Source organism: Felis catus, chromosome D1, assembly GCF_018350175.1.
Source record: "Felis catus isolate Fca126 chromosome D1, F.catus_Fca126_mat1.0, whole genome shotgun sequence".
Lineage (NCBI taxonomy): Eukaryota > Metazoa > Chordata > Mammalia > Carnivora > Felidae > Felis > Felis catus.
The window spans coordinates 72965582-72985286 of record NC_058377.1 but is presented as its reverse complement, the minus strand read 5'-3'; the positions used below and the strand labels follow the sequence as shown (position 1 = coordinate 72985286).

Sequence of the window (19705 nt, the reverse complement as noted above, 5' to 3'; positions counted from 1 at the left end):
GGTGAAGAGTAATTATAGCGTCGTGCTCCTGCGGTGGCTAATTTCCTCATGATGTGTCTACACACCTGCAGCTGGAGGAGCTCTCACTGCTTCTCACCCGGTTACGGTGGCACCAGGCCAGGCTGGCCAGCGTGCGAAATCTCGCCGTCGGCCAGTTACTGCAACACCAGCTGACCTTTCCCACCTGCCAGGTCAGCGCCGGTGGGCTCTCTCAGGGCCGGGGGCCCCCTGGGGGCAAGGGAGTGACATGCTGGCTCGTGTTGTTTCGTGCCCACACTCTAGTCTGTATTTGCTGTCTGGCTCTTTCCCTTGCTCCCTGCCTGTTTGCTTCTGGATGCTACTGGCACACACTGTGCAGTGGTGGTGGGGCCCACACCTCTGGTGCTGGGGAGGAGACTGCATGTGGTGTGAGGGACCCGAACTGTGGCTTCTCTGGCTCTGAGTAGTTAATGCCAGGCTGGTGTGCTGGTCATGTCCAAAGAGCTGTGCTGGCTGTCATTCTTGTTGCCACCTTGGGCACTCCTTGGGATGCTGAAAGGTGTGCTTCGTTGGTGTCAACCTGGAGGGGAAAAGGCAGAGTGTCTTCTCTCATCCTGGCAGTGCCCTGACGACTGATAAAGCATCCTCACATCTCTTATCCTAGTGAACCTCACAGTAAGTTGGGAGAGGTTAGGCAGGACAGGAGTTACTACCACATACGAGGCACTCTATCTAGAAGGGAAAATGACTTGCCTGGGATCCCTCAGCCAGAGGCCTGCAGGCTGGAGCCAAAATTCAGGTCCTATCTGGCATAGTGTTATAAACCTTCCAGGACATGGAGGTTTGCAGGCAAGCTTCTAAAGGAGGGACCAGAGAATTGCTCTCCCAGGCATCTTGAGCAACTTAAAGAAGATGCTCACACGAGGCTGGTCCCTCTGGGCTACAGAAAAGTAGTCAGAGGACAGGTGAGGGAAGTGACAGGATTGTCACCTTCCTTAACTGTCCTGTTTTAGTGAGACCTGAGGGACTCAGGACACGTACTTGGAAAAATGAATGTGAGGGAACACAGGCAAAACCCCTAAGTTGTGAATTTGGGTGATTTTAAATAATATTCAGTCCTCTTACTGCTGTTCAAAGTGTATAGGGACTGGGCTGAAGGGGAAGTAGGGATGGGTAAGGGGACAGTTTAGGGATAGAAATAGCATTTTGGAAGTCACTTAGTGTCCCTGACAATGGTACTTCAGGTCTTCTCATGCTTAAAAGCACAGCCTGAACATCTCACATTGCTTACTTGTGTTACATCAGAGATGTAAACAGGGCCCTCTCCCCCAGCCCTGACTTGCCTTGGTTTGCTGGGAGGCCTCTTATCCTGCTGAGAAAGTGGTACCCGAGCCATTTTTCTTAAGCCTTTACAGCCCCTCTGCCTAACAGCTTCTGTGATCTGTTACATGGGAAACACAAGTTCTAGAAAATCAGAGTCTTTTGCCTATTCTCACTGTTCCTGGTAATTACACTGAAGAACTCAACAGATTGTCAGAGACAATGCAAGCAGCCAGGTGTGACCCTGGAACTTCCTCAACTCCTGACATGGTCCCATGCTGAGCAAAGGGAGCCAAAACTTCCAGCAGCTGCTGGTGCTTAACATCATGGAACCCAAGGTCATGTCAGTCAGGACCTACCTGTGTCCCCACATCCTCTCCCTGCCCTTCTAGGCATTTAGCTGCACTAATGAGAGGGTCATTTTTGATGACAAGGATTGGAGCATTGGTGATTCATGGGACCCTAACTCAGATATCGCATGCTCTTCTAGCTAGACTGTCTAGTTTTGTCTCAGGAGCTCACCACTGGCCTCAGCTGCACTGCTGTCTTAGTGGTGTGTGTGCTGTCTCCCTCTTCCCCCCGAACTGTCCCTCAGCTAACTGATAGACCAGCTGGCTTTCTCCACAGTGACCTGCAAGGTCCACCATGCTGAAAGAGGGCTTTGAGCTACATTGAGATATTTGTGCTTCCTTTGTGGCCCCGGATGTGTTGGCCTGCTGTAGTTCTTTGACCCTGAATCTGTGCAGTGTAAATGGTTCACACACGAAGCCCTGAGTTTTAGAAACCCTTGGTGTTCATAACTGGCTTTTTTCTCTGTGTGCTTCCATTGAAGGCTGACGACACCTACCTCCAGCTGAAGAAAGACCTGGAGTACCTGGACCTAAAGGTGAGTGACGACGTGAGGACATGCACCCCATGTGCATGCCTCCCTTGGACGTGAGGCATGCCTCCCTTGGACATGCACCTTTCTGAGCGTGTCAGCCTCATTGAAGCCAAGCTCAAAGGCCAAGGCTGTGCGGGTCTTATCAAATCTGGATCCCAAATGAAGACGTCTCTTGTCTGAATGAGAAGAGTTTTATTTCTTATTGCCTCAAACCCTGGGTGCAGTTCCTTGATAATTCTGCAGTAAGATTTCTGGCTTATGGGATGAGGGCATAAGATCTTGATCTCTTCCTATCCTTGGTAAGGACCCAAAAGTGCTTTCAGATAATAACTGGTTGCTTCCTCAGAGCCTCCAGTGTGAGTGGAATTGGGTTTGGTTCATAGGGTGCCACTGATGTGTGTCATCAGCTGTGAGTAGTTTGGTGTTTTGTTTTGTTTTGTTTTGTTTTGTTTTTGTTTTGTTGCTGAAGGAGTGGGTTCCACCTGGAGTTGTGCAGCTCTCAGGCCTACATGGTCTCCCATATGGATAGTCTCCCATCCACATTCAGGAGATGAGCGCTGGGCCCTTCCCTGTAGGTGATGAAACTTCAGGCTCTAAATCAGCCTTCATAGCGCAGAGAACCAAGAAAGCTGGTGTACAAGTGTGAGAGGCATTCTGCGTGAAAGAGAGCTGCTATTGTGTCATTCCCACAGCTCTCTGAAAGCTCCCACTGTGAAAAGCACTTCTTATGCCTAAGCCATGAAATAGACTCAAGGAATGTGACCTTTAATTAACTGTGGGTGTGAGAGAGTGGGAGGGTCTGGGGGAGGACACCCAGGCGACTGCCACTGGGCAGGCCCCACCCCCCAGCACCCCTGTGTACCTGGCTTGAGATATTTTTAACATGGGGTTTGTCATCAGCCTTGGAGAAGCAAGAGTGTGAACACTATGCCCCGCAGCAGCCGATGGCGAACCTCCCTACACTGAGACAAGATCAGAGCCTTTGTTTAGGAATTGACTAGTTAACTTTTGTATCTGTGGAGTATGTGCTGTGTAATCAGCTCTGGAGAAACCTAAGGGAGATGCAAGAGAAAAATTGAAACTCTCTGGCCCTGAGAATCTCCCAAATGATCTGGGTTAGAAAAGGAAAGTCTCCCAAAATAACACAGGCTTGTTTACAATGATCTTACAAAGATCTGTCTGGCCTAGTGCTCAGAGTGAGGTAGTGAAGATCACTGTGGGCTGTGATTCTGGGAAGGCTTCTGGAGGAGGTGGCGTGTGTGTGTAGCCTTGAAGAGCCAGAGGGTTTGAGTTGGTTGAAATTAAAGGGACAGGAACAGTGGGAGTCAAGGAGAGCCAGGGTGAGGGTGGTGTGGCTAGGGCTGGAGGAGGCAGACTGTCCATGTTCCTAATTCTTTACACAGGAAGGTGCAGTGAACAAGAGGCAGACTTGGCTTTCTGACATGAGCAAAACTAAGAGGGTTCTCTCAAAACCAGGACATTTTCTAGCTTATGTGTCAGTCAGGTCACACAGAGAGTGAGCGAGTATTTTAAAGTATGGTTGCAGTGCCTCAGGATGCTAAATGTCCGGTCCAGCCTATCCTGCTGTGCCCTGATCCTGGGCAGGATCCTTCCACCATGCCCACCACCCCCACCTGACCTGGAGAGAGGTCCACCCACCTTCACCTGCTCTGTGTACCACCTCGTCTCCATTCCCTGGCCTCCCAGATAGCCAGTCACCATGCCATCTGCTTGGCTCTTCTCGCCCCTTCCTGGGGGCCAGTCAGCCAGAAGTGTCTGTGGAGTATTCACAATGTACCTTGCATGGGTGGACCCCGAAGCGTTCCTCAGAGTTCTTGGTGCACAGTGCAAGAGAGAGCTTAACGTGCCTGAGCTGAAGGAATAGGAAATACCTGTGTCCTGATTCCTGTTTGTACTGGATAGCAGAAACTCACAGTTGGTCCTGGAGGGAAGATTCAGTTCAGGTCGATTTTATTTCAAGATCATAGAATTGGAGTTAAAAGGGATTTAAAGAGAGAAGCTGAGGCACAGGGTGGCAGAGCAGAGCCAGGAGTCCTTGGATGTCCTGACTCCAAACAGAAGTTTAATAACAATAGAGGGTACCATGTATGATAGTCACTGTGTTTTACTTCTGTTAACTTATGTAACTCCCAGAGTGGCCCTGGAAGGAAGGTGGTTCTTATCTTTTTTTCACTGACTGAGGCTCAGAGAAGAAAATGACTTTCCCAAGGCCACATAAGTAGTTCCCGAGGAGTTGGTATTTATGTATAGCTTGGAATCTGAAACTTGTGCTCTTTATCACCTTGCCTCCTAGCCTCTCTTAAAATGCTGCTTCTATCACTGTGGACCCAAAGGCATTCAGTTTCTGATGGAGCTGAGCTGGGGTCATTATCCCAAGAAATGCATTTGATGTGATAGAGGCAAGATGTATCCTTGGGGTGTTTCACTAGCTAGGTGCTGCCTATGCCCAGAACATTAGTCTTTCTGGAAGTTGTCATGTGATAGAAAACAGCTGTGTTGATACCAGGGTTCTCCAGTCTTATAGTTGTTACTCCAGTTGCTAAGTTCCTCTCAGAGAACTTTCACCCCAGATGAGCTGCACTTGCAGCAGGGAGGTGCTGGGGTTTGTGCTGTGTGAGTTGTCTATCTGGCATAGCTGCCAGAAAGGTTGGTACTGCCTTGGCCTCTCTCCAAGGTACAGGGTACTCCCATCAGGGAGGCAGTGGGCCTGCTCCGCTCTGCTCAAACCCAGCTGGGGTATAGGGTTCCCTCATTTCAGGATCCGGACGAGGAAAGGGCTGGAAGCAAAGCAGAGGTGTTGAGGGCCTATAGAACCATGGCTGAGGAGTGTATTAGGCAGGATTCTTTTGTTTGCAGGCGTCTGAAACCCAAATCAACCTGCGAATAAGCCAAAAAGGGAATATACTGGTTCTTTTAGCCAAGGGCTACATCCCAGGGGCTCAGGCCACATCATCACTGTTCTACTTTCCCTGGTGTGTGGGCTGCTTCCAGGGAAGCCAGGGAAGGTGGCTACCTGCAAACCCAGGTTCACTTCCTTCCAGCTTAGTGTCCCCGTGGGTGGCCAGTTGCAAACCTAAGACTCCCTGTGGAATGAGGGAGGGGTTCCCTAATGGGAAGTCTTGCTAGGAAGAAACAAGAAACACAGCAGCAGTTAGCACAGCTGCAGTGCGGAGTGGTGGAAAGGGTTCTGGGTAATTCAGGAGACATAGAGACAGTCTACAAAGCTCTAAAACATTACCATGTGTCTTCTGTGGCTGTAAGGGAGAATTAAGACAAATCAACTGTACTTCAATTAAAAAAGAGAGAGAGACGTGGATAGCAGCTACAAGTAGAGGGATTTCTAAAAGGGCCTGCTCAAGTTGTGGTGAAACACTCCCCCCTCCATCTCTAGGGTGCAACTGAAGCTAGATGAACACTGCAGGACAAGAGGGATGGGTGATTATATCAGGAAAACCCTAAGGCCCATTGGCTCTTGAGATTGAGACATACTAGACAAAATGAGCTGATGCTGAGCTCAGCTGGGGTCCCTGAGATGAGGACCTTTATGGGCAGAGTTGAATGGGCCCTGTAGCCCAGCCTGGGTGTGGGGACAGCAATGAGCACAGCCCCACTGTGACCAGCTGCTTGTGAGAAGTCCTTGCGGGGAGAGGAAGGAGGTGAGCCCGTCTGGAGAAAAACAGCCTCCCTATCCCCACATGGTTGGCCTAGGCTCCCCCATGGCCCTGTTCCAAAGGCCACAGGCTTAAGGATCCAAAGCTCCTGCCATCACCAATCAGCTGATGCTCAGCTTTCAGAATCAGTATTTGCTTCCCCACATGTTGTGGAACTTTTTCTCCCTAAAGTGAGCATTTCTGCTGTTGTACCAAGTGATCAAACAAAGGTGTATTCTAGTCTTTTAGAAGATGCTCTGTATTAATGCTCTTTTTGGAAAATGTTTACTCTTCTGGCATTTTACTTGGTGGTGCCAGGGTGGAAAGGACTCCACCTTGATTAAGCATCTGTTCCTGCCTGGCAGTGTTTGGGCACATGTTCATTATCTCAATCCTCTAAGCAGCCTTGAGAGATAGGAATTATTACCCCCGCCCACATTACTAACCAAGAACCCAAGTATCAAGAGAAATCACTTCCACAGTAATGTGTGTGGAATTTGAACCCAGTGTCTAACTTTACACCTGCCTTCTTTCTTCTGTGTACCATGTACTTTGCCCACCCTAAAGTTGTATTCACTGAATTGTATTTCTGGCATCATAGTTCTGTTTTTCAGCACCCTATACCCTAGCTAGGTCTGAAGAAGCAGGTATGGTAGTCACTGTTATTGACAGCTTAGATTGTTTTTATGCAGCTGTGAGGCACACCTGGGAAGGGGAGGTAGAAGGGAGGGTATCTGCTGCTGGTCAGGTGGTGGAGACCATGGTTGAGAAACATTATTTCAAAGCAGTGGTTCTGAACATGTAATTCCAGACCAACAGCATCACTAATACCCGGGAATTTGTTAGAAAGGCAAAATCTTGGATCTCACCCCAGACCTGCTCAGTGAGAACCTCTGAACACAGGGCCCAGCAACTCTGTATACAGTTGACCCTTCAACAGTGTGGGAGTTAGGGGCATCAACTCCTGTGCAGTTGAAAATCCAGGTAAAACTTAACTCCCCAAAACTCAACTATTAATAGTCTACTTTAATATAAACAATCGATTAACACATATTTTGTATGATATATGTATTACATACTGTATTCTTATAATCAAGTAAGCTTGAGAAAAGAAAATGTTAAGCAAATCATAGAAAAGAGAAAATTTATAGGGCTATACTGTTTTTGTTGAAAAACAAAAATCCATGTATAAGTGGCCCTTCATAGTTTAAACCCATAGTTCAAGGGTCAGCTGTATTAACAAGCCCCCTCCAGGTGATTCTGAAGCATGCTGAAGTTTGAGAACCACTTTTTACAGTAGTGGTTCCCAGTCTTGGCTTGCACATCAGTATCACCCAGGGGAGCTTTTAAGGACCCACTCCAACGAATTATATCTGAGTCTCTTGGAGTAGGACTCGGGTATCAGTTTTTTTTAAAGCCACTTGGGGGATTCCAGTGTTCACCCAGGGTTGAGATCTACTGTTTTGGTGGGTAAGGACAGTGTTCCCTCAAAGGAGCTCTAAGCATTTGGGATCATTGGTAAGACATCATTATTTAGATGAACATAGGTGTGGAGATGAGGGTCTGGGGCACTGAAGGTGGAAAATGTGGGGCAGGGATGAGACTAACGCATGGCACCACCCTAGTGATTTGATGTCTTGCAGTGTAAGGTGAGGGAGGACGAAGGAAGAAGCAAAGTCCCTTCTTGTCTTCTGCAGGAGAAACAGGAAGGAAATGGGCACCGACATTGGCCCTCTCATGTAGACTAGCCTGCACTAAGATCCTTCAGGCAGAACTTATTTTCCCCCATTTTATAGGTGAGGGATCTGAAATCTGGAAAGGCTCAGCAGCTGGGAAGCAGCACAGCCAGACTGAGACTCAGTCATTTGAACTGCACAGCACGTGTCCTCCTTAAAGTTTCCCCTTACCGATTCCCCAAATTCTGGCTCCTTCAAGTGTCTTTTGATGTCTCACCTGTTACGTTTTGTTATATTTGCCTTTTTGTTTGGAACAGATAAAAAATAATGAACCTTTGATCAACGTGCTTTACAAAGTGCTGAAGAAGTCAGCACGGGGCTGTCGGCCCAGGAGAAGCGTAAGACGATCTGATCTGTGTCTCCAAGCGGGGCCATTCCATTGCTTTTGGCTCAGTGCCAACTTCATCACTTGCTTAACCAGGGGCTCTCCTGACCGCCCCCAGGCTTCCTGCAAGTCATCTCGGTTTATTTTTTTCTCCTGTTGAAGCTCCCTTCAGCATTTTGGCTGGTGCACCAAGCTGAACCTCTCACATGCGGTGTTCTGTGACTCCATCTTTTGTGTTGCCGCGGGGGTGGGAGGGGCTTGCCTGGCTTGCCACCAGCTTCTGTTGTGTTCCCATTCTCTCTCTGCCTCCATGGCGAGGACTGACCTAGACAGAGACCAGTGTGGTCTATGGAGTCAAGCATGAGTTCTTAGGAAGGAGTTAGCAGTTCCTGGTCACCTTGGAGCCTCTGGCATATCCTGAGATTCTACCATGGCCTTGGGATTAGGCTGGCTCTTCTTCAGGGCAGGGTGTTGATATTGAAAACAGTCTAGAGCTGGACTAGAACAAAATGGACCACGCCCTTTCCCAAGTCCCCCCTTTGACTGATGCAGAAGTAGTGCCTGAAATGTAGCCAACTTTTGTAGCATTCCAAGGGAGGCTACAGGTTGGGAGGCAGGTGCTATGTGCAGTCATCCCGAGCCCTGAGAAAAGGTGTGTCGAGATGTGGTAGAAGGGAGGTAAAATGCCTGAGTGGCCTTCAGTTCCTTTCTGGTGCACAGACTCTTTCAAATGGATGAGTGCCCACTGAATTTCACTTTTTTCTGGTGACAAAAATGCTGGAGACACATAGTTGATATTTCAAATGGATTTAAACATTTCTATCACAAAACACTGTTTGTTTGTTTGTTTGTTTTTTAATTTTTTTTTTCAACGTTTATTTATTTTTGGGACAGAGAGAGACAGAGCATGAACGGGGGAGGGGCAGAGAGAGAGGGAGACACAGAATCGGAAACAGGCTCCAGGCTCTGAGCCATCAGCCCAGAGCCTGATGCGGGGCTCGAACTCACGGACCACGAGATCGTGACCTGGCTGAAGTCGGACGCTTAACCGACTGCGCCACCCAGGCGCCCCCAAAACACAGTTTTAAAAGGAAAATTACATGTAATATACTACTTATGGATATTTCATAGCAGCCTTGACTCCAGAACAAAGCTAAATTCAGAAGTTTAAAGGGCCTTTGAGCTGTGTAAGTACTTTCATGAAGCCCATGGTCTAAAGCCTATAGGAGTAGGAGCCAACTCACATGATTTTGATACGGTCACAGGTTCATCAGGGAAACACTTCCCAAATATCCTCAATGTGGTGGGCCCTGGCTGGACTTTGAGGATACAGAGAAAATATGTCATAGTCCCTACAACCACCTCTCATCAGGTTACTATCTTTTGAGGGGAGAGAGAGCACATCATCTAATGTACTAAGGCCCATAGTTGTGGGAGACATCAGGTGTGGGAGGACCTCCCCTGAGAGGCACCAGACCCAGTTGGAGGTGAGGGAGTTAGGGAAAAGTAGCAACTGTCCCTCTGTTGAGTCTCCAGTCCTAACAGACTCAGTCATTTCAATTCCTAACTCACGGCACCTTAACTGCAGCCATTAAAAGGGGACAAGAGAGAGTTACTTCTTAGAAAAGAGGGAGTAACCTAATGTCCTGACAGAGAAAAGAAACATTATGTGTCAATCTAAAACGGAAATGAAAGCACAGAAATTTAGAAGAATTTAATCAAGAGGCAAATGGTCCTAATACACTTAACTTCTAAGAAATTCCATATTACTGATTTTTATAATGACTGATTCATCCCCGAAAAGGTTGAATTTATATTCAGTTCTGTGAAGGCAGTGTAGGATTTACTTCTAGAAACCTTTCCATCAAAAAGTTGAAAAGGTTCAGCTTTCTGAAAATGCCTTTTTTTGTGTCGAATACGTCATTCCTCATGGCGCTGGATAAATGAGGCATTGCTCAATTAGATTCTCTGCCTTGCTATTTCAGTATCAAAAAGATATCATCTGTTAAAAGCTTCAGTGAAATCAGGGGAAGAGTTTTGCTAGGAGGAAAAATCCCCACAGCATATCTCAATTTGAAAATGATTTCTTCCTGGGAAGTGAGCCAAGGGTCAGCCCTTTGGAGAGTAGACCAGCTCATTGTCCTCTGCTTTAATGGAGGACTGTGACACAGAGTGACCTCCCTACCTTTACCTGCTGGGTTCCCCTGAGTTTGGCCCAAGTCCTGCCTGGAAGGTCCAGCTGTTCGTGGTTCACCAGGTTCATTCCACCCCTCCTTCTCCTCCCTATCCTTATTCTCCCTACCTTTCCTGCCCCTCTGTCCTTGCAGGAGCCAGCAGTTTGTTTGTGGATTGTGGCAGTAGTCCATGTGTTCCGTGACTGTGTGTATACATGTATGTACACATAATCTGCCAGTCTGAAGAGCAGAATTTGGCTGGAGTTCTATTTTTTTCCAGGATGCTACAGCACTGACCCACATGTGTTTTACCTTTGACCTACCTGCAATGCAATAAGCATTTTCCCAGTGCCTTCCAGTGTGCCAGGCTTTATGTTCAGGGCTGACTTGACCAAGATAAATAAGACATCTGTCCCTGCCATCTACTGTGTGACCAAAAGGAGCATAGGAATGGATGGGGGTGTGTCTGCAGCCAGACTCAGTCCTCAGCCCAAGGCCTAGAGATGGCATTGTCCCTTGACCTTGACCTTCGCATTTGCCAATGATTATAGGAAGAAGGAGTGTAGGACAGTTGGGCACATGAGTGGCTTGAGTTCTAAGGAGGATGTTTGCCAATATATTTTTGCTTCTTATTTACACTCACAAACTTAGTGGACCTCTCAGATGGAGTAGGGAGAAAGTGAGGGCCATCTCTCCAGCAATTGTCTATCCATCCACACTGGAACCCTCTGCATAGTATACACATCACCTATCTCAGCTATGGTTGACTCCACCCTGTTTCCTTGGTCATATCTGCAAAATGGAGTTCAGCAAGATGGTCTTCCTTGCATAGGGCATATTTGACCTGGCTCTCCCTGACCGTGACTTGGCCAGGGGGGTGCATCTGTGGAAAAGTTCCCCCACCCCCAGCCCATACAGCTTTTGGCATGAAGGAGATTAGGGGGGAGTGAAAACATGGGCTAAAGAGTTGGGTTTAGCTTTGTAGGGGTTAGTGGGAGATGGCAGCATGGTGCCCACGTGGGGTCAAGGGAAGGATGGACAATGTTATGAATGCCCACTGGCTCATAAGGTTGGGTGATTTTTGTCTACTGCTTCTTGGTTTCCTTTCTTGAGAGGACAGGGTAACTTGTGACTTACACAAGTATGACCTAGCCTCAGTTATTTAGGGATCAATTGAAAACCCCAGCCATCCAGGTTCCTTCATCCCTTGACCAAATTCTCTTCCCAAATGGTATAGGATGAGATAGGCTGACCTTGCTCATGGGGAAGTAAGCTGCTAAGAGGCTTCCTTAAACTAAGGCTTGACAATGCCCCAGGGGCTCACTGGTTCCTCCTGGTTCACCTCACTGCCCTGGGTTGGGGGGTCACACTTTCGATAGCTAAACTGTGTCTTTTAAATCTTCCAGGATTCATACTGGATTCACTTTGGGCAAATTAAGCTTCCACAGTCAATGAGACTATATCTTGGATGCCTACTTTTTCTTTAGTTTGAGGAATTTACGAGTGCTTCTTGAATCACAAAAAGGCTTTGGTTTTTCCCTAAAATGAAACAGGCATACAAATGAGGTAGCATCTGAGTTTTTGCCCCTTTCATGCTATGACCCTACCTGTAAAGACTTCCACACTTGTCCATTGTGGGGCTAACTCTCCTTCTCTAAGTCTAATCCTGAACGTTGGGGTTAATCTGCTTTAAATTGTTCACCTCCCAGATGACAGGCAGGGATCTCGTCAAGGATCGAAGTCTGAAGCCAGTGAAGATCGCAGAGAGTGACATTGACGTGAGTAAACAGGGTGACAGGCTGACCCCCCGGCTGCCTGCTGCCCCCAGACCCAGGGTGGGCGGGCAGCTTCAGGCGGGGTTTGGAGGGATTGGAAGGCCAAAGACCTTCTGATCGCACTTCAAGGTTGTGCCCTTTTCTCATCATCCCAGGCCTTCTCCCACCTGTTCTTGCTCACAGGTCAAACTGAGCATCTTCTGTGAACAAGACAGGATCCTCCAGGACTTGGAAGACAAGATCCGAGCCCTCAAGGAGAACAAAGTATGCGTCAGTTTCACATAATCTTGGGCTGGCTGGCAGGGGGTTTTGTCATTCTGTATTTTCCACAGATACAGATTGGGCTGTCATGTCACAGGTATTCATTTAGCCAGAACAGGTACTTGTTTATCTAGAACAATGTGTGGGTTTAAAGGGTGCTTCCAGGAGGGTTTCTGCCTAAACCTGGAGGAAATCTTTTGGGGAGACTTCAGACTGCTTATTCCGAGTGCCACCTTAATTCGGCTCTGACTTAACTCTCCTGAGAGGCACCATGAGGTTAGCCTGGGAGAGGAGGGCTCCACTGGCTTGTATGTGATGACCCCAGGCCCCTGAATTCCATGCAAGGGGACTGCCTTGGAGAAAGTGGCCATACTTATAATAGGACAGAGGCTATCACTTTCTAGAGCTCCTTTCCTCCTAGGATCTGGGCTATGGAGGAAGCAAGTGTAGATGAGAGAGGAGGAACAGGCCAGGGGCTGCAGTGTTTGGTTTCTTGGACCCTTAGTGTGATTTTTTTTTTTTTTTTTTGCACTTTAATAAGGCATTGTATTTGTGATGCTGAAGGTTTATAACATGTGCTGATAAAACTTAAGAGAATTTTCCATCTACTCTTTGATGTATCCTTATAGTTTATCCCATAAAGAGTGGATGATCTTATACCCACTTCACAGATGAGGAAGTTTAGGCACAGAGCTGTTAGGTGACTTGTCCTAGGAGGCCACCCAGTGGGCAGAGTTAGAGCTGGAATCAGAGGCCCTGACTCAGGCTGCAGCTGGGCAGTAGGTCCTTCAGCCTTAGATCCAGCAGATTTATTTAGTTCCTAGCATGGTATGGGGAGGCCTTCAGGGACTGTCCTGCTTTCCTCTTGCTCTTTGGCCCTTGCCCGATGTAGGACCAGCTAGAGTCCGTCCTGGAGGTATTGCACAGACAGATGGAGCAGTACCGAGACCAGCCCCAGCACCTGGAGAAGATTGCTTACCAGCAGAGGTTGCTGCAGGAGGACCTTGTCCATATCCGGGCGGAGATCTCCAGAGAGTCCACTGTGTGTAGAGGGTGTGGAGGGTGGCAGACACTCCCCCGCCCCCATTCCTCCACCCAACCCCCACGATGGGCTGGGCAGGGGGCTGCTTCTCCTATCTCACAGCTGTAGTTGAGTTGGTGGCCGGGGACAAGAGTTTTGATATAGTGACTCCTGTATGGCTACAGTGAAACACCAAGGGGACCACATTTCTCAGAGCAGCCTGCAAGGCCCTTCCCCTGAACTGTGTACAGTTAATTCCAGCATGTCAGAATTTATCCTTTTTTATTTGTCCATCTTGTGTGATGCAGGTGCTTTCTGCCGGGGTGGGGGACCAAAGCATCTCCAAGTGTGGGAGAGGGAACAGTGCAGGTGGCCTGGGTCAGAGCAGGAATGAGAAGACAAGCCCTGTCTCTCTCGTACCAGGCCTGCCTGAGACCCTCTGGGACCCCCCTTTCCTCTTCCCCTGGCTGGGTCAGCAGTGGTCAAGAGCACAGGTGCTCATGGGCCCATCTTGGGGTCAGGGGATAACTAAGAATCAGAAGCATTTTCTTGGCCCACAGGAGATGGAAAATGCCTGGAATGAATACCTGAAGTTAGAGAGTGATGTGGAGCAGCTGAAGCAGACCCTGCAAGAACAACACAGAAGAGCCTTTTTTTTCCAGGTGACCCAAGGGCTCTTCATCCCTTCTGAAGTCTGATCTCTTCTGAGAGCCTTCACCTGTGGGGCTGTGAGCCCTACCCAGGGGCTTTTTCCTCCCCCACCGGGACTCAGCCTGCTTGCCCCCCCCCCCCCCCAGCCCTCCCCTCCGGCCAGGCTGTGATGAGAGAACTCACCTCAGCACCCCCTGCCTCTTGGGCATTTTTGCAAGCGTTTTGCTACGGATCATTTGGAGGAAATGGCCCTGAGGGGAGAGAAATACCGAGCTTGAGAACCTTACAGACACTTGAGAATAATCTGTTCCCGTGATTCTTGGTTCCATTTTGGGGCTACTCACTTAGACAGCAGCAGAAAGCCCCACCTCTTCCCTCCCTCCCTCCCTCCCTCCCTTCCTTCCTTCCTTCCTTCCTTCCTTCCTTCCTTCCTTCCTTCCTTCCTTCCTTCCTCTGATTCCTGAAGATAGATGTTATCAGTCCTTCACCTGAGGAGGCAGTGTAACTCCAGGTCCATCCAGGTGCCTCTGGTCTCCAGGCAGTCATTTGCATTTCTGGAGCCAGGCTGGGAGATACCCATCACTGTGGCCACTGCTCTACTCAGGAAAGGCAGCCTTAGAGCCCTGCCTCCTCTACCCTTAAAACCAGGCCACTCCATTGATGGCTGCCTCTGCCCCCAAAGGTGAGAGAAGAAGGGCCCTATGTGGTCTTTATTCTTCCAGGCTGGGTCCTCCAGCTGCCCAGTGTTTCCCCATTGTGGTGCCTGATCAGGCTTCTGCCCACCCTCAAATTTTTAAAAATGGAAAATAACCTGCTTTTGAACCCAACTTCAGATCTACTGTATCTCTTCCATCAGTTCCCTGACATCAATTCAATTTATTTGAAATCAGCAAGCATTCATTGAGACATCTTGTGCATGAAGCACCATGCTAGGCCAATTTTGACGCTAAGCTTTCTAATCGATGGACTGGTTCTAGCCAAGGCCCTTCCTTAAAGTGACTTCGTATACGTACTGACTTTGGATGTTAGTGAAGGAATACAAGAGGTGAACTGGGTTTGTGGCCCTGGAGATGCCTGCTATCCCTCCACTCACCATTGGGGGCCAATTCCCAGAAACCTCGTCCAAGACCATGTGGAGAAGACTCTTGCCTGTAGCTCAGGGCTGGGCTGGCCTGCTAGGTCTTCCAGAAGTTGTCTGTCTCTTGCTGTTGTTTTTTTTCCCCCATAATTTCCCTGAACCCAAGCTAACCTTTTCCTATTCTTTTTTGGTACCACAGCACTTGGCATAGTGGCTTGAAAATACTAGTGAATACTGTTGACAAAGTCCTTCAAGTGATTATTTCTAGTTGCTAGTTCCTTAAAGTGTTCTGTCCCATTAGACTTATCTTCTTGGATCTTTTTCAATGATCTACATTAATTTTAGCAGTAATGTTTTTTAGCTTTTCATTCCTTGTGTTTCTATAATTATAAAAATAATACATGAATGCATCTCTCTGTAAAGGCCAAACAATAAGAAGAAAAAGCAAAACATGAAATAAAAGCCCCTCTTCCCTCCCTTCTCTTTCTGCTCCAGTCTGTCACCTTCTCTGTATGTAATCAGTGCCATCAGTGGGTGGTATTGTCTTCCATACCATTTTTTGTGCATTTTCAGACATGTGCCCATACATAAAATAATTTATTTGGGGGTGTGAGTTGGGTGTACTTAGGAGAGGAATCATACTTACACGTTCGGTTATTTGCTTTTTTGTCAGAACTTTATGTTATAGAAATCTTTCCAGAAAAAATACCCCCAAGTTTATGTTGCCTGATACAGTAGCTATTTAAGTGTAAACATAAATTAATTGAAATTAACTAAAATTAAAAATATATTCCTCAGTCACACTAGAATCATTTCAAATGCTCAGTAGTAGCTCACGTGTGGCTGGTAGATACTGTATTGAACGGCACAGATTATAGAAGATTTCTATAGTCTCAGAAGGCCGTGTAAAGTAAAAGAAATTAGTTCTTAACAGCTGCATAGTTTTCATAGTGTAGATATCCTATACCTTAGCCATTCCTTTCTGATGGGCATTTAAGTTATTTGCAGTGTTTTGCTTTTATAATGGTACCACAAAAAACATCTGTGTAACTGCCTTTTCAAGCCCATTTATAAGCGTTTATCTAAGATAGGCTTTTAGGAGTGGCCTTGCTCTGTTGAAATGAGTGTACATCTTAAATGTTGATGGATGCTGCCCAGTCACCCTCTAAAAGGCCGCACTCATTTGCCCTCCCACCCACAGTGAATGAGGGTGCTGAACCCTGTTTACCTACAGCTCCTCCAGCACTTGACGTTATCAGTCTTTTTAGCTTTTGCCATTCTGCTGGCTGAAAAGGACATCTTGTTTTAATTTGCATCAATTTTTTTTTCAACGTTTTTATTTATTTTTGGGACAGAGAGAGACAGAATATGAACGGGGGAGGGGCAGAGAGAGAGGGAGACACAGAATCGGAAACAGGCTCCAGGCTCCGAGCCATCAGCCCAGAGCCTGACGCGGGGCTCAAACTCACGGACCGCGAGATCGTGACCTGGCTGAAGTCGGACGCTTAACTGACTGCGCCACCCAGGCGCCCCAAATTTGCATCAATTTAATCACTAGTAGGGTAAACATCTTTTTATATGATCATTGGCCATTTGTGTTTCTACCGTGCCTTATTTCATGGTGATTTAACTTGCAGCAGTCCCAGAATCCCTTTCTCTGCTCTAAAAAACAAATGAGTACAATGTATAAGTCTTGTCACAGACTCCCTGGAGAACTTAACCATGTAAGTTATAAAGAGCTAGGCTAGACTGAAGCCTACCTAGGCCCTGCAGCTTGATGTCTACCTAGGCTGGAGGCATTGCTCATGCTTTCCCTGAGTGCCAAAGTGACCTCGGAAGCTCACAAAGCCCTTCTTTGAACAGCCTTTGTGCTAACTTCTTTGGTGTAATTCTAGACCAGACAAGCTGTTAGAGTCCTGATATTAGACTCCAGAGTCATTAACACTGGAGATACGCTTGTAGCCACATATGCAAATTCTCAGCAGTGGAACTTGCTTGGAAACTTGCCTCCCTTTAGCCAGGTTTGGCTGTGAGAAAATGTGTAGGCTTTTCAGTGAAGATGAGTGGATTTGTTTATAAAGATCCTCATGACCACCTGTGCAGGGAAGCCAGAGAATAAAGAACATCCAGGTAACTGTGTGAAAACTATGTGATAAGTGAGGCTACCTGTATGTGTTCTTACTTCTGGACAACAAATTCAAGCCTTTGCTGAATGCAGTACGTAGTAGCCTTCCCTGCCCAGCATGGTGTGAGGATGCAGGAATGAAAACCACCCCGTGCTCCCCGAAAGCTTCCTTGACTTTGTCATTAAGTTCTGAAATTCCATTATCCTTGGAGAACCTTAGAGATTCTCTGGCTTTCGCTTGTTGCTCTTTTCTTACATACGAGGGTGGCAGAAAGGCAAAATGGGGGCAGGACTGTAACCTGACAGGTATGTACGCCAGGTAGACTGCCAGAGGAGAGGGGAAAGGGTTGATTTTAATCTGATACGCCTCCTTTACCTTTTCCCAGCATTCTGCTTAGTCTGCTCCAGAGATAATCTTGTTAGCTTACACACCCACTCTGGGCTCAATAACATGTCTGTTTTAGGGCACTCGTGCTTTGGTGTGGCGCTAAGCATCAAGCCCATTCCTTGTTTATCAGCCCTGAGAGGATGTGCGTTGGTGTTGGAAGGATGGAGAGAGTATGAGAATGTGAGCTGCTCTAGGAGACATCTGTTGTCTCAGCTGTTGGACTTCATTTGGTCAAAGAACTTTATGTGATTGGTCCTTTTTTCACTCAACATACATGTACTGAGAGCCTGCTGGGTCCCCAGCCCTGTGGGGATATACCAAGGAGCACATAGTCTGCTTGCAGAATCAGGCAAGTCCTTAAGTATCACACATGCAAGAATCCTTCCACTTGAGGGTGACTGGGCACCTCGAGAGCAGATGTGGTATGAGGACTTTGCTTTTAAGCCCGTGGAGGAATGATCACAGCTAAGTTCTCCCATGATAGTTTAAAACTTAAAAGAATCCTGGGACGCCTGGGTGGCTCAGTCGGTTAAGTGTCTGACTCTTGGTTTCAGCTCAGGTCACGATCTCACGGTTTGTTAGATTGAGGCGGACATTGAGCTCTGCACTGACAGCACAAAGCCTGCCTGGGATTCTGTGTCTCCTTCTCTCTCTGCCCCTCCCCTGCTCCTGTTTTCTCTCTCTCTCTCTTTCTCTCTCAAAATTAAACAAACATTAAAAAAATTAAAAGAATACTTTCATGTTCAAACAACTCTATTAAAAGTTGCCCACAGGTTAATATCCAGAATATATAAAGAACTTACAACCCAACGCCAAAAAAAAAAACAAACTTTTTTTTTTTTGAAAGAAGCCATACAGTATCACCTTATACTTCTCAGAATGGCTACAATAAAAAAGACAAGAAATAAATGTTGGTGAGGATGTGGAGAAAAAGGAACCCTTGTGTTCTGTTGGTGGGAGTGTAAATTGGTATAGCCACTGTAGAAAACAGCATTGAGGTTCCTCAAAAAATTAGAAATACTGTATGATCCGGTAACTCCTCTATTGGGTATTTACCTGAAGAAAACAAAAACACTAATTTTAAAAGATACATGCACCCCTATATTTATTGTAGCATTATTTACAATAGCCACAATATGGAAGCAACCTAAATGTCCATCTGTAGACAAATGGATAAAGAAGATGTGTTATACACACACACAATGGAATATTACATAGTTATAAAAAGATGAGCTCATGCCTTTTGCAGCAACACGGATGGTATTTATGCTAGGCGAAATAAGTCAGACTGAGAAAGACAAATACCATATGATTTCACTCATGTGGAATCTCAAAATACAAAAGAATAAACAAAAAAGCAGACTCAGACCTGTAAATACAGAGAACAAACTGATGGTTGCCAGAAGGGAAGGGGTTGAGGGGGATGCACAAAACAGGTAAAGGGGAGCGGGGGGAGGTATTGGCTTCTAGTCAATAAAAGAATAAATCATTGGATTAAAAGGCACAGCATAGGGAACATAGTGATATTGTAATAGCATTGTATGGTGGTATCTTGACAGACAGTAGCTACACTTGTGGTGAGCATAGTGTAACATATAGAGAAGTTGAATCACTATGTTACCTGAAACTAACGTAACATTGTGTGTCAACTACACTCCATAAAATGCCCACAGTCCCTTAATCCTGATAAAGTCTGCTCACCTCTTTTTAGTATCTCTCCCCGTCCGATTTCTATTGTAACTTGTCAGAGTATGCATATGGTTGGGTAGCCTGGCTCTTTTCCCATTGTACTTTTAAAAAAAAATAAGTTTTGTCACATAATTCACATACCATAAAATTCACCTTTTTAAGGTATACAATTCAGTGGTATTTAGAATATTTAGAATTGTGCAACTGTCACCACAGTTTTGTAACATTTTCATCATTCCCCCGAAAGAAACCCTGTATCCATTAAGAGTCACTCCCCATCCACACTCCCACCTCATCTACTTTGTGTCTCTGTAGATTTATCTCTTCTGGACATTTTGTATAAGTGACATAACACATGGCCTTTTGTGTCTAGCTTCTTTCACTTTGCATAAATGTTTTCAAGGTTCATCCATGTTATAACATGTATTAATACTTCATTTCTTCTTATTGCCAAATACTCGCTGCCCATTGTACTCTTAACCCCAAATCCCAGGATTCAGCTCTGTCTTTTAAAAGATGTTCTTTATGGGGCACCAGTCTGGCTCAGTCAGTAGGGCATGAAACTATTGATCTTGGGATCATGAGTTCACACCCCACGTTGGGTGTAGAGCCTACTTAAAAAATATGAA

General features: G+C 46.7%; 1 protein-coding gene across 13 annotated transcripts in view; it reads left to right on the top strand.

The window, feature by feature from the left end:
• Positions 1 to 19705, top strand: part of PLEKHA7 (pleckstrin homology domain containing A7) — a 222667-nt gene that overhangs the window by 183958 nt on the left and 19004 nt on the right. For 11 of the 13 annotated variants that reach the window (XM_023239615.2, XM_023239620.2, XM_023239621.2 and 8 more), the window contains 6 exons: positions 2132 to 2185; positions 7847 to 7927; positions 11798 to 11866; positions 12047 to 12127; positions 13017 to 13166; positions 13706 to 13807. In XM_023239615.2, coding sequence (XP_023095383.1) covers positions 2132 to 2185; positions 7847 to 7927; positions 11798 to 11866; positions 12047 to 12127; positions 13017 to 13166; positions 13706 to 13807 — 537 coding nt within the window. The remainder of the gene's footprint in view (positions 1 to 2131; positions 2186 to 7846; positions 7928 to 11797; positions 11867 to 12046; positions 12128 to 13016; positions 13167 to 13705; positions 13808 to 19705) is intronic. The other 2 variants (XM_023239619.2, XM_023239617.2) reach the window with 1 other exon arrangement.